Source organism: Coturnix japonica, chromosome 1, assembly GCF_054131305.1.
Source record: "Coturnix japonica strain WE chromosome 1, WE-NBRP24, whole genome shotgun sequence".
NCBI classification, from domain to species: Eukaryota; Metazoa; Chordata; class Aves; order Galliformes; family Phasianidae; genus Coturnix; species Coturnix japonica.
This window is the reverse complement of record NC_140663.1, coordinates 70680044-70691831: the sequence shown is the minus strand read 5'-3', so window position 1 is coordinate 70691831 and position 11788 is coordinate 70680044. Positions and strand designations below refer to the sequence as shown.

Genomic DNA, 11788 nt, shown 5'->3' with positions numbered 1-11788 from the left:
GATCTTGACACAGCCTCGATCCCAGACTGGTGGACTGGCAACGGGAGCTGCAAGAAATATATTCTCTGAAATGGCTTATCTTTAACCCAAGGTTTTCTGCAGGAAAATATAACAGTGGAAATCTCAAAGATCTAAACATAGGCACTAGAAGGTAGTGACAGTCATTACAAATAACATAGCAGTTAATCATAAACCTTTCCTAAGATACAGAGCTATCTTCACTTATTCCAAAGAACAACTTTCAAAATAGAGGTATATATTTTTTTGGAAGATGAGTGGTTTCTTATTGCACCAGTTCATAGTAAACCTTTGAGATCTCTCTGTGCTGGCGCTGTCATAAATAAGAAAGAAGGATTTATCCAGAAGCTGAACGCTGTATGTAGTGGATTAAAAGATACTGTACATTTGTTGAATGTACATAATTTCTATCATTTTCAAGGTCTGCTTTTAATAAATTTGTTTTCCATCATATGGAAGGAAAGCAACAGCATCTCCTACTTTTCAATAGGATCAAATTTTATTCCCTTCAAATGTAAATTTATTCCTTAAATAAATGAGAAATAAAAACAGAAAATCCACTGGGATAGAGAGAGACTGTTGTAAGCAATTTGAAATATTCATCCAAAAATATAAACTCAGTAAATGAATAGAATCAGGGCCACCAATATTAGAGAAGGAAGTGAGCAGAAGACGACGAACGGAGATAAATAATTGGATATGCTACAGAGTAGACTCACTTTGCAGGAATTCAAACATTACAGATACAGATCATATGGCCTCATATTAGATGTCCTCCTTTTCATGGATAGGAGCATCTGTGCAATACAGACTTCTTTTATGTACACATTTGGGCACATCCTTAAGAATGGGGTTGGAATAGGGGAGCTTGGTTAAAATCGGTCTTTATCATAACTGAAGCGGCATACAGATTGATCAGGATGGAGGTTCATTGCTGGAAAGTGTGTAAAGTACAAGATCCGGGAAACCTTTTTGCTCTGGAACCAGTTTCACCTTTTTTTTTCATCATGGGCTCAACACTCTTCTTCTCTGGCAGGCAGACAAAGTTAAGTTCAGTTGCTTCTTGCAGTTAATCCAGTCCAAAAGCCATTTCTGAAAGACTCACATCTCCACATATCACTTCTGTGGGCCTTACACACCCTGGAAACCTGTGCTCTTCTGACTCTATGAGCTGTTCAGCGAGGAGCATAGCACACCGTTCCTTGCAACCAGGGAGCACTGTTTTGCTCTGTACAACAACATCAGGGCTATGATTTCCTCACTGCTTGTATCAGGAAAACAAAACACAATGAGGAAAGTACTGGGACAGCATTGTCTCTCACATACTGACTTGCTTACACACTTCTGCCTCTTCTTTAGAGATCATTTTTACCATGTTCAGTTGCCATTTAGGGCTTATTACAAGAGATTGCACTGGCCTGTGAAAGCTTTGGGAATTCTGTTTTATGACACATGCACTAAGCCAAACAAACACTGTGGTGGCTACTTTGGGAGTGACATCTGAGTAATTTGAGTTGTTGTTGTTATTCTTTTCTTTTGTAGTAAGCAACTAGTTCCTGAAAATCGCAATGTTGCATACTGTTGTATCTCACATCTTTTATATGAACACTCACAGAATCACAGAATCACAGAATTGTAGGGGTTGGAAGGGACCTCTAGAGATCATCGAGTCCAACCCCACTGCCAAAGCAGGCTCCCTACTCCATGTCACACAGGTAGGTGTCCAGGCGGGTCTTAAATATCTCCAGAGCAGGAGACTCCACCACCTCCCTGGGCAGCCTGTTCCAGTGCTCCGTCACCCTGACTGTAAAGAAGTTCTTGTGCACATTTGTGCGGAACTTCCTATGCTGTACTTTCATCCCATTTCCCCTAGTCTATCCCCACGCACTATCGAAAAGAGACCAGCCTCACCACTGTGGCTCCCACATCTCAGGTATTTATAAACCTGGATCAAGTCCCCTCTCAGCCTTCTTTTCTCAAGGCTAAACAGACCCAGTTCCCTAAGTCTCTCCTCATAGGGGAGATGCTCCAGGCCCTTCACCATCTTAGTGGCCCTCCGCTGGACTCTTTCCAAGAGATCTCTTTTTTTTTTTGTACTGGGGAGCCCAGAACTGGACGCAATATTCCAGATGAGGCCTCACCAGGGCAGAGTAGAGGGGGAGGATCACCTCCTTCGACCTGCTGGACACTCTCTTTTTAATACACCCTAGTTTGCCATTGGCTTTTTTGGCTACAAGGGCACACTGCTGGCTCATGGTTAATCTGTCGTCCACCAGGACGCCCAGGTCCCTCTCAGCAGAGCTCCTCTCCAGCAGCTCTTCCCCCAGCCTGTACTGGTGCATCAGAAAGTCTGGGTAGAAAACTCTCTAGCTCCAAGGTGGTATAAGAAAGTGACATTATCTTAGTTCATAATATGTTCCGGGCAACTTGACAAATCAAGCACATCATCTAGAAATATTTACCTGGAAGGGGTAAACGGAACGGACATAGATTGTCTTACAGCTTAACAGGCTGTAGCAATGAAATAGGTATGAGACATAAAGGAATAGATGTAGCACATGTAAAACTGATGTTTCATTCAGAAGAAAGCTGGACTGTGTAAGCAATTTCTGGGGAAAAAAAAAAAAAAAAAAATAAAAGAAATCTATATTTTCCAGAATGAGATTTCACATCAGGTTGCATACTACTATATCCCACCTCCTGAGTTCGCTTGAGTTTCTATTTCTGTTGAATTCTTGAAATCAGGACAGCCTTTCCACACACACTGAATATCACTGCATAACTGGATTGATTAACAAAGTGTCAGGATTGTTATAAAGTGACAGAGGATAAAGAGCTGATCAGAAAAGAGGAATTCAGCAATTAAATTGAACCTGTTTGACCTCTCTTGGTCCAGTTCCTCAGCAACCTTTGCCCTATGAAGATCCAGCTGGCCTACATTCCAGTATCCTGTGCTGAGAGCAGTAGCTTCTGGGGGAGGGTACTGGAGAGGAGCAGTTTATGTACAGAAAGGAAGTGACTTTGAAGTGTTGTGTCCAAACTGGAGGCACAGAAATAGACAGCTGAATGGTTCTTCTTTACAGACACGATATCTAAATGAAAGTCCTCTTTGCCTAACCTCTTAGCCTTGTAACCAGTGTGAACATCACCCTTATAATCCTGATTTTCTCCATATGAATAATAGATTAATTGCAGGCCCTTCCCTGGCTGCTGTAGATACCAGGACATATAATCATGATTATCATTTTGACTGCATCTCAGAGTAGCATTCTCATCTTCTTTCAGCACCAGACTTGAGGGTTGGGTTATCTCAGCTCCTGTGAGACAAAGCAAAAGAAACACAGTCAAAAAGCAGACTACATTTTTCCCTCAGCAGAACAGGCATGAAGTCACAGCTGATGGCTTACTTGCTCCAAAGAAGTACAAGACCATGCACCAAACTGTCCGCATTCTCACTGCTGCCTCAGAAGCCAGAGAGCATGCTGTGGTGAGGGACATACTTATATAGGTCTGATTGCATTTCCCTTAAGCCAATAGCAATGATCTATACAGAAGCCAGATCTGTGCTGAAAACCAAGCTTCTTCCTGTGCAAAATTTCAAGCAAACACATTGTTTTAAGAGTGCCTGCTGAAAATAAATAGAATCTTTCAAAATGATTCAGATAGAAAACATTCTATCAAACAGGATAGTATCAAGTGGAGATGATTTTAAAATAAACCAGGGGGGATTTGGACTGGGCTTCAGGAAAAAGTGTTGTTTTTTTTAAAAAAACAAAACAAAACAAAACAAAACAGGACTGAAGCACTGGCACAGGGAACCCAGAGATGTGCTGGATAACCCCTCCCTGGAGACAATCAAGGTCAGGCTGGACAGTGCTCTGAGCGACCTGATCTAGCAATAGATGCCTCTTTTTGTTGCAGGACAGTTGGACTGGATGACTTTTAAAGGTCCCTTCCAACTCAATCAATTCTATTCTAAGCATGTATTGTGTACGATGGTTCCTGTAACTACAGCTTCCATGGCCTTCTCCTCATCTGGAAAAGAAGACGAGAAAACATTAAGACAAGCAGAACAACTATTTCTCAAAGAACTGTTCTCAAAACAGTTGTTTGTTCTGCAGTGCCACCTCAAGCTTGCAGGAAAAAGCACTGCTGGGGAGAAACTGGTTTTTCAGAACTGGAATAGAGCACTGCGACTGCAGAACTTCAAGATGACAGCGTCCACTGAAGATCTGGCTGGTTTCCTACTGGGTAATGCGAAGTGCACAGCTGTGACTAGTCTATAACCGTCTCATTTATTTGCTGGACTTAGAAGGTTACTGATATATTCACAGGGCCTTGCAATAGCACTTGCTAATCTAGACTAAAAATACCTGGGAGATGAGAAATGGAAAGAGATCCTAAGTTATTGAGTTTGAAGAGCTATTTTTGAGTGTTCCAGGAAGGCCAAAGCCCACCTGGAGTTGAATCTAGCTAAGGAGATAAAGGATAATAAAAAAGGCTTTTTTAAATACGTTAACAGCAAAAGGAAGGCTAGGGAGAATGTGGGCCCCATACTAAGTGAGGGGGGCGCTCTGGTAACAAGGGATGCTGAGAAGGCAGAAATACTGAATGCCTTCTTCACTTCTGTCTTTAGTGAAAGGGCTCTCCCTCAGGAATCCCGGACGCTGGAGGTTGATGAGAGAGTCCGGGGAATGGGAGATTTCCCTTTAGTCAGGGAAGAGGTGGTCCGTGAGTGCCTAGGAAACATTAAGGTCCATAAATCCATGGGACCTGATGGGGTGCATCCGCGGGTGCTGAGAGAGCTGGTGGAGGTCGTTGCTGAGACACTCTCTGTAATCTTTCAGAGATCTTGGAGAACTGGGGAGGTGCCTGAAGACTGGAGGACAGCCAATGTCACTCCAGTCTTCAAAAAAGGCAAGAAGGAAGACCCGGGTAACTATAGGCCAGTCAGCCTCACCTCTGTCCCAGGGAAGGTGATGGAACAGCTTGTGCTGGATGCCATCTCTAGACAACTGAGTGATAAGGAGTTTATCAGGAGTACCCAGCATGGGTTCACCAAGGGGAGGTCGTGCTCGACCAACCTGGAGGCCTTTTATGAAGATGTCGCTAGCTGGGTGGACAGGGGGAGGGCGGTAGATGTAGTCTATCTTGATTTCAGTAAGGCTTTTGATACTGTCCCCCATGACATCCTTATAACAAAGCTGAGGAAGTATGGGATAGATGAGTGGACGGTGAAGTGGGTCGAGAATTGGCTGACTGGCAGAGTGCAGAGGGTTGTCGTTGGCAGTGCGGAGTCTGGCTGGAGGCCTATAACTAGCGGCGTCCCCCAGGGGTCTGTACTGGGTCTGGTCTTGTTCAACATCTTCATCAACGACCTTGATGAGGGGATAGTGACAACCCTCAGCAAGTTTGCTGATGACACGAAGTTGGGAGGATTGGCTGACACGCCTGAAGGCTGTGCTGCCATTCAGCAAGACCTGGACAGGCTGGAGAGCTGGGCAGTAAGAAACCGGATGAGGTTTATTAAAGCAAGTGTAAAGTCTTGCACCTGGGTAGAAATAATTGCGTGCACCAGTACAGGCTGGGGGAAGACCTGCTGGAGAGGAGCTCTGCTGAGAGGGACCTGGGCGTCCTGGTGGACGACAGATTAACCATGAGCCAGCAGTGTGCCCTTGTAGCCAAAAAAGCCAATGGCAAACTAGGGTGTATTAAAAAGAGAGTGTCCAGCAGGTCGAAGGAGGTGATCCTCCCCCTCTACTCTGCCCTGGTGAGGCCACATCTGGAATATTGTGTCCAGTTCTGGGCTCCCCAGTACAAAAAAGACAGAGATCTCTTGGAAAGAGTCCAGCGGAGGGCCACTAAGATGGTGAAGGGCCTGGAGCATCTCCCCTATGAGGAGAGACTTAGGGAACTGGGTCTGTTTAGCCTTGAGAAAATAAGGCTGAGAGGGAACTTGATCCAGGTTTATAAATACCTGAGGTGTGGGAGCCACAGTGGTGAGGCTGGTCTCTTTTCGGTAGTGTGTGGGGACAGGACTAGGGGTAATGGGATGAAAGTACAGCATAGGAAGTTCCGCACGAATGTGCGGAAGAACTTCTTTACAGTCAGGGTGACGGAGCACTGGAACAGGCTGCCCAGGGAGGTGGTGGAGTCTCCTGCTCTGGAGATATTTAAGACCCGCCTGGACACCTACCTGTGTGACATGGAGTAGGGAGCCTGCTTTGGCAGTGGGGTTGGACTCGATGATCTCTAGAGGTCCCTTCCAACCCCTACAATTCTGTGATTCTGTGATTCTGTGAGTGTTCATATAAAAGATGTGAGATACAACAGTATGCAACATCGCGATTTTCAGGAACTAGTTGCTTACTACAGGAGAAAAGAATAACCACAACAACTCAAATTACTCAGATGTCACTCCCAAAGTAGCCACCACAGTGATTGTTTGGCTTAGTGCATGTGTCATAAAACAGAATTCCCAAAGCTTTCACAGGCCAGTGCAATCTCTTGTAATAAGCCCTAAATGGCAACTGAACATGGTAAAAATGATCTCTAAAGAAGAGGCAGAAGTGTGTAAGCAAGTCAGTATGTGAGAGACAATGCTGTCCCAGTACTTTCCTCATTGTGTTTTGTTTTCCTGACACAAGCAGTGAGGAAATCATAGCCCTGATGTTGTTGTACAGAGCAAAACAGTGCTCCCTGGTTGCAAGGAACGGTGTGCTATGCTCCTCGCTGAACAGCTCATAGAGTCAGAAGATCACAGGTTTCCAGGGTGTGTAAGGCCCACAGAAGTGATATGTGGAGATGTGAGTCTTTCAGAAATGGCTTTTGGACTGGATTAACTGCAAGAAGCAACTGAACTTAACTTTGTCTGCCTGCCAGAGAAGAAGAGTGTTGAGCCCATGATGAAAAAAAAAGGTGAAACTGGTTCCAGAGCAAAAAGGTTTCCCGGATCTTGTACTTTACACACTTTCCAGCAATGAACCTCCATCCTGATCAACCTGTATGCCGCTTCAGTTATGATAAAGACCGATTTTAACCAAGCTTCCCTATTCCAACCCCATTCTTCTGGATGTGCCCAAATGTGTACATAAAAGAAGTCTGTATTGCACAGATGCTCCTATCCATGAAAAGGAGGACATCTAATATGAGGCCATATGATCTGTATCTGTAATGTTTGAATTCCTGCAAAGTGAGTCTACTCTGTAGCATATCCAATTATTCATCTCCATTCGTTGTCTTCTGCTCACTTCCTTATCTAATATTGGTGACCCTGATTCTATTCATTTACTGAGTTTATATTTTTGTATGAATATTTCAAATTGCTTACAACAGTCTCTCTCTATCCCAGTGGATTTTGTGTTTTTATTTCTCATTTATTTAAGGAATAAATTTACATTTGAAAGGAATAAAATTTGATCCTATTGAAAACTAGGAGATGCTGTTGCTTTCCTTCCATATGATGGAAAACAAATTTATTAAAAGCAGACCTTGAAAAGGATAGAAATGATGTATTTCTTCAACAAATGTACAGTATCTTTTAATCCACTACATACAGCGTTCAGCTTCTGGATAAATCCAGCTTTCTTATTTATGACAGCACCAGCACAGAGAGATCTCAAAGGTTTACTATGAACTGGTGCAATAAGAAACCACTCATCTTCCAAAAAAATATATACCTCTATTTTGAAAGTTGTTCTTTGGAATAAGTGAAGATAGCTCTGTATCTTAGGAAAGGTTTATGATTAACTGCTATGTTATTTGTAATGACTGTCACTACCTTCTAGTGCCTATGTTTAGATCTTCGAGATTTCCACTGTTATATTTTCCTGCAGAAAACCTTGGGTTAAAGATAAGCCATTTCAGAGAATATATTTCTTGCAGCACCCGTTGCCAGTCCACCAGTCTGGGATCGAGGCTGTGTCAAGATCATGAAATACTTACTGCTTCTCGCCTTCGTGGGTGTGGCTGGTGAGTGCACTTTTACTTCTGCTTTTGCTGTTTAAAATGAAACTCATTCCTGAGGAATTCTGGAGCACAGTCTGTCGTGAAAAGTTAAAGCTGAGTTTACATTTGCAAAAGGCGTAAGGCAGAGCGCTTCCACTTCTACTTACTACTAACTATCCATACAGAATACCTTCTTTCACCAAACATGAATGCCTTCATTGTTCTTGAACCAAGGATAATAAAATGCCTACAGAGGTTAAAAAAAAAAAAAAAAAGACTACATATATTCTTGTCTCCTCCACCAAAAATGAATTAGAACGTACCTCTTACTCAGAAAGTCCTGAAGCTGCTGTAAATTCTTTGAATATGAAGGAGTGTTCCAAGGGAATATCACTGAAGATTTGTCACGTAATTTCATTGTCTGCTGTTCACTGCAACAAGAGACAAGATTCTGGGATAGACAAACCATTCATCTTATCCAACAACAGCATTTCTATATTATTAAGATCACTGCGGAAACATCATCCCGGGCTTTAGACACAAATAGACAGGCTGCTAACCTAAACTCAATCAGCTCATCTTAGAGAGAAGAAAAGAAATATCTCGTAGAGCTGATCATGACTTTCTATTGTGTATTTTTGTAGAGCCAGAGCTTCTACGTGAGTTGTTTCAGTCAGTGACTGGGACACAGAGTTCCTTATGCCGGATGTTAACCTCTGCAATTTCTTATTTTGCAGTTGCCCTCCCCATCAGCGATGGGGACGATGACAAGATTGTGGGAGGCTACAGCTGTGCAAAGAACGCTGTACCCTACCAGGTGTCTCTGAATTCTGGGTATCACTTCTGCGGAGGTTCTCTCATCAGCAGCCAATGGGTGCTGTCAGCTGCTCACTGCTACAAGTCGTGAGTGGAAAACATACATTCCATAACCTACCTCTTTTCTTCAGATCACTTTTAACAGGAACTTAGAGCTGAGAGATACGGGTATACAAATAACCCAGTTCTCACAGAAGACAATTGAGAAATGAGTGGTCATTCAGAAAGGTGGGCTGTTACATCAGAAGAGGTTTGCCCCTTCTGCAAATGTTTTTCTGAATGCAGAGTACTCTCTGAAACGACAACATGGTCATCTAGCAAGGTATGAGTGTGGTCTCTTAGAAACTGCATTAGTTTGTTAAAACCTAATTAGAGTAGAGTAGGAAGAGGAATGACCTCATGGTGGTACCAGTTTGTCTTTCAGAACGTTTCTACTAGTCACAAAACAATCCTTCACAAATTCACCACCAGGACTGGAAATAAGATCTCAGTGTGGCTCCCTGGAATTTGTTGAAGGACAAGAAAAGTACCCAGCATGAAAAGAGTTAATAGATACAGTGACTGATAGACGGCTTTCTCATACCCATGATGGCTGTGGCAGTAAAGTAAATGACATTCCTCCTTTTTTCCAGTTCCATCCAAGTGAAGCTTGGTGAATACAACCTGGCATCCCAAGACGGCAGCGAGCAGACCATTAGCTCAGCTAAAATCATCCGCCATCCTGGCTACAATTCCGACACGCTCAACAATGATATCATGCTCATCAAACTTTCCAGACCAGCCACACTCAACTCCTATGTCAACACAGTTCCTCTGCCTAGCAGCTGTGTGACCACTGGAACATCGTGCCTGATCTCCGGATGGGGCAACACACTCAGCAGTGGCAGTGAGTGCTGGGTGGGAACGGATAGCATCCTGAGGACCCTGGAGATAGTCTAAGACCCCACAATTAAGCCCAAACAGTACAGGGTAAAGAAAAGAGAAGTGCTGCAGGGCAAGCCTTCTTGGCGAAGCATTTTAAATGATCAGTCCATGCAGGACAACAATCATTCCGCTGCCCAGACAGCAAGACTTTCTAAGATCTGCAATCTTGTTCTGTCTTGGGAAGATGACATTATTTAAGTCATTTAAGTACCCCTTGCTAAGATGTCCACATTGCTGCACATCTTGAGTCCTGGCACCATCAGCTATTCAGGTCCAAGCACGAGTGATTTAATTAGCGGAGTTCTGAGAATATCACAAAAACATGTGAATGTGGATCTAAAACTGCTTCAGGAGAGCTCCACTCTCTCCCACTGATGGTCAGAGGTGTGGGTGGAGACCAGTTTCTAATTCTCTGACCAAAATAAACCTGCACCAGAAGAGGGGGTAGTTTGCCTGAGGCACAAGATTTCTTCCCCATATGATCTGAAAGAGGAGTTCTTACTTCCAAAGCCACCATCTGATTACTTTCTAGACATAGGGTAGAACAGAGGGCCCGTGACTTGAATTTGTCTCATCTAAACACATAGAGCTACAGCTTAAAAGACAAATGAGAACTGCTAAATCAGTGTGTCCAGCAATGACTTTTCTGTAATGAAAGATGCTTTTTTTCCATGATCTGAAATTACTGCAGATACACCAACAATAATTTCTCTTTGTTTCCTTGTAGCTAGATACCCAGATATCTTGCAGTGCCTGAATGCCCCTGTACTCTCCTCAAGCCAGTGCAGCAGCGCTTACCCTGGTCGAATTACCAGTAACATGATCTGCATAGGATACCTGAATGGAGGAAAGGACTCCTGCCAGGTAAAACATCTGCCACTCCTACCTGTTCCTATCCTGTCTTCCCCTAGCAGGGGATGATGCCACATGACAGACACTCGGTGGCATGTTTGAAACCATTTTCTGACTAGCCATGGAGCCTTAGAGTAGAGGTTGCTTATTTAGATGATGTAGCAACTGAACAGATCAATACAAAGGGAAAGGTGTGATGACAAAAGGATTGGCACAATAGAGAAGTGCCATATGGGAAGGGAAAAAAATTCCTCACTAGCATCTGAAGATTCCAGATTTGCAGGAAAAGCTTCACCATGGAGGGATCTCTAGAAAAAGAGTCTTCCTAAGAGGCAGTCATCCCTTAAATGAGGTCTAAGTGAGATGCAGCCAGGCTCCAGCCTTTCTTCATACACAGCTGAATTATCATCACCTTTGCTCGCAGGGCTAACTGGGTCCTTTGTCCAGGTTCTCAGTCACCGGTTCCACCCATTACTTAACACTGTCCATACACTTGGTCATTTTTCCACTCTGTGGATCCCTTTCAATTTGTTTGATTATGATATGGAATATGGCTTCTTGCTGATAACGCTTGCTGAGCACCTGTATCTTTATTTGCACAGAAGGATTCCGGTGGTCCAGTAGTCTGCAACGGACAGCTTCAGGGTATTGTTTCCTGGGGCTATGGATGTGCACAAAAAGGTTATCCTGGTGTTTACACTAAGGTTTGCAATTATGTTTCCTGGATTCAATCAACTATGTCTTCCAACTGAGACACTCATTTTACCTGACCTGTTTTTCCTCCTCCTCATTTCCTTCTGCTTTGGAACAAAATGTACAAAAACTAACAAAAAATAAACATTTTCTGGTAGCCTTACTTTGTGCAGAGTTCTGATGCTTTCTTCCATGCGTTATCACTTGGGGAACACAGACAAGTAGTATCAATATCTGTCTATCTATGGATCTATCTAATATTTGTAGTGTCTCTCAACTGGAAGAATCTTGGAAAACTTTTTAGCCTTAACTTCAGAAGTCCTTCAGTCGGTTATGTACAAGCATTTTGGGGTAGAAGATATTTTCTGTTTATAATCATGTAGTCAAATGCTACACATCCACATAAAGCAGCTGAAAGAGTGTGGTGAGCTACAGAGGCAACGTGCTTCTATTACAGAAAACAGCAGGCAGCAAAACAAGCACTCCTGATCTTCCCCAACCCACCGTCATTAGACTGAACATTTCCTAGTGCAAAATG

General features: G+C 43.3%; 1 protein-coding gene across 1 annotated transcript; it reads left to right on the top strand.

Moving 5' to 3' along the window:
* Positions 1-4013: 4013 nt before the first annotated feature.
* LOC146762516 (trypsin I-P1-like) lies at positions 4014-11399 on the top strand. Its single transcript, XM_085527837.1, has 7 exons — positions 4014-4269; positions 7903-7989; positions 8610-8624; positions 8703-8868; positions 9414-9667; positions 10433-10569; positions 11160-11399. Exons 1-7 carry the CDS (start codon positions 4014-4016, stop codon positions 11307-11309), a joined length of 1065 nt encoding a protein of 354 aa, XP_085383963.1. The 3' UTR covers positions 11310-11399.
* The last annotated feature ends 389 nt before the right edge of the window (positions 11400-11788 follow it).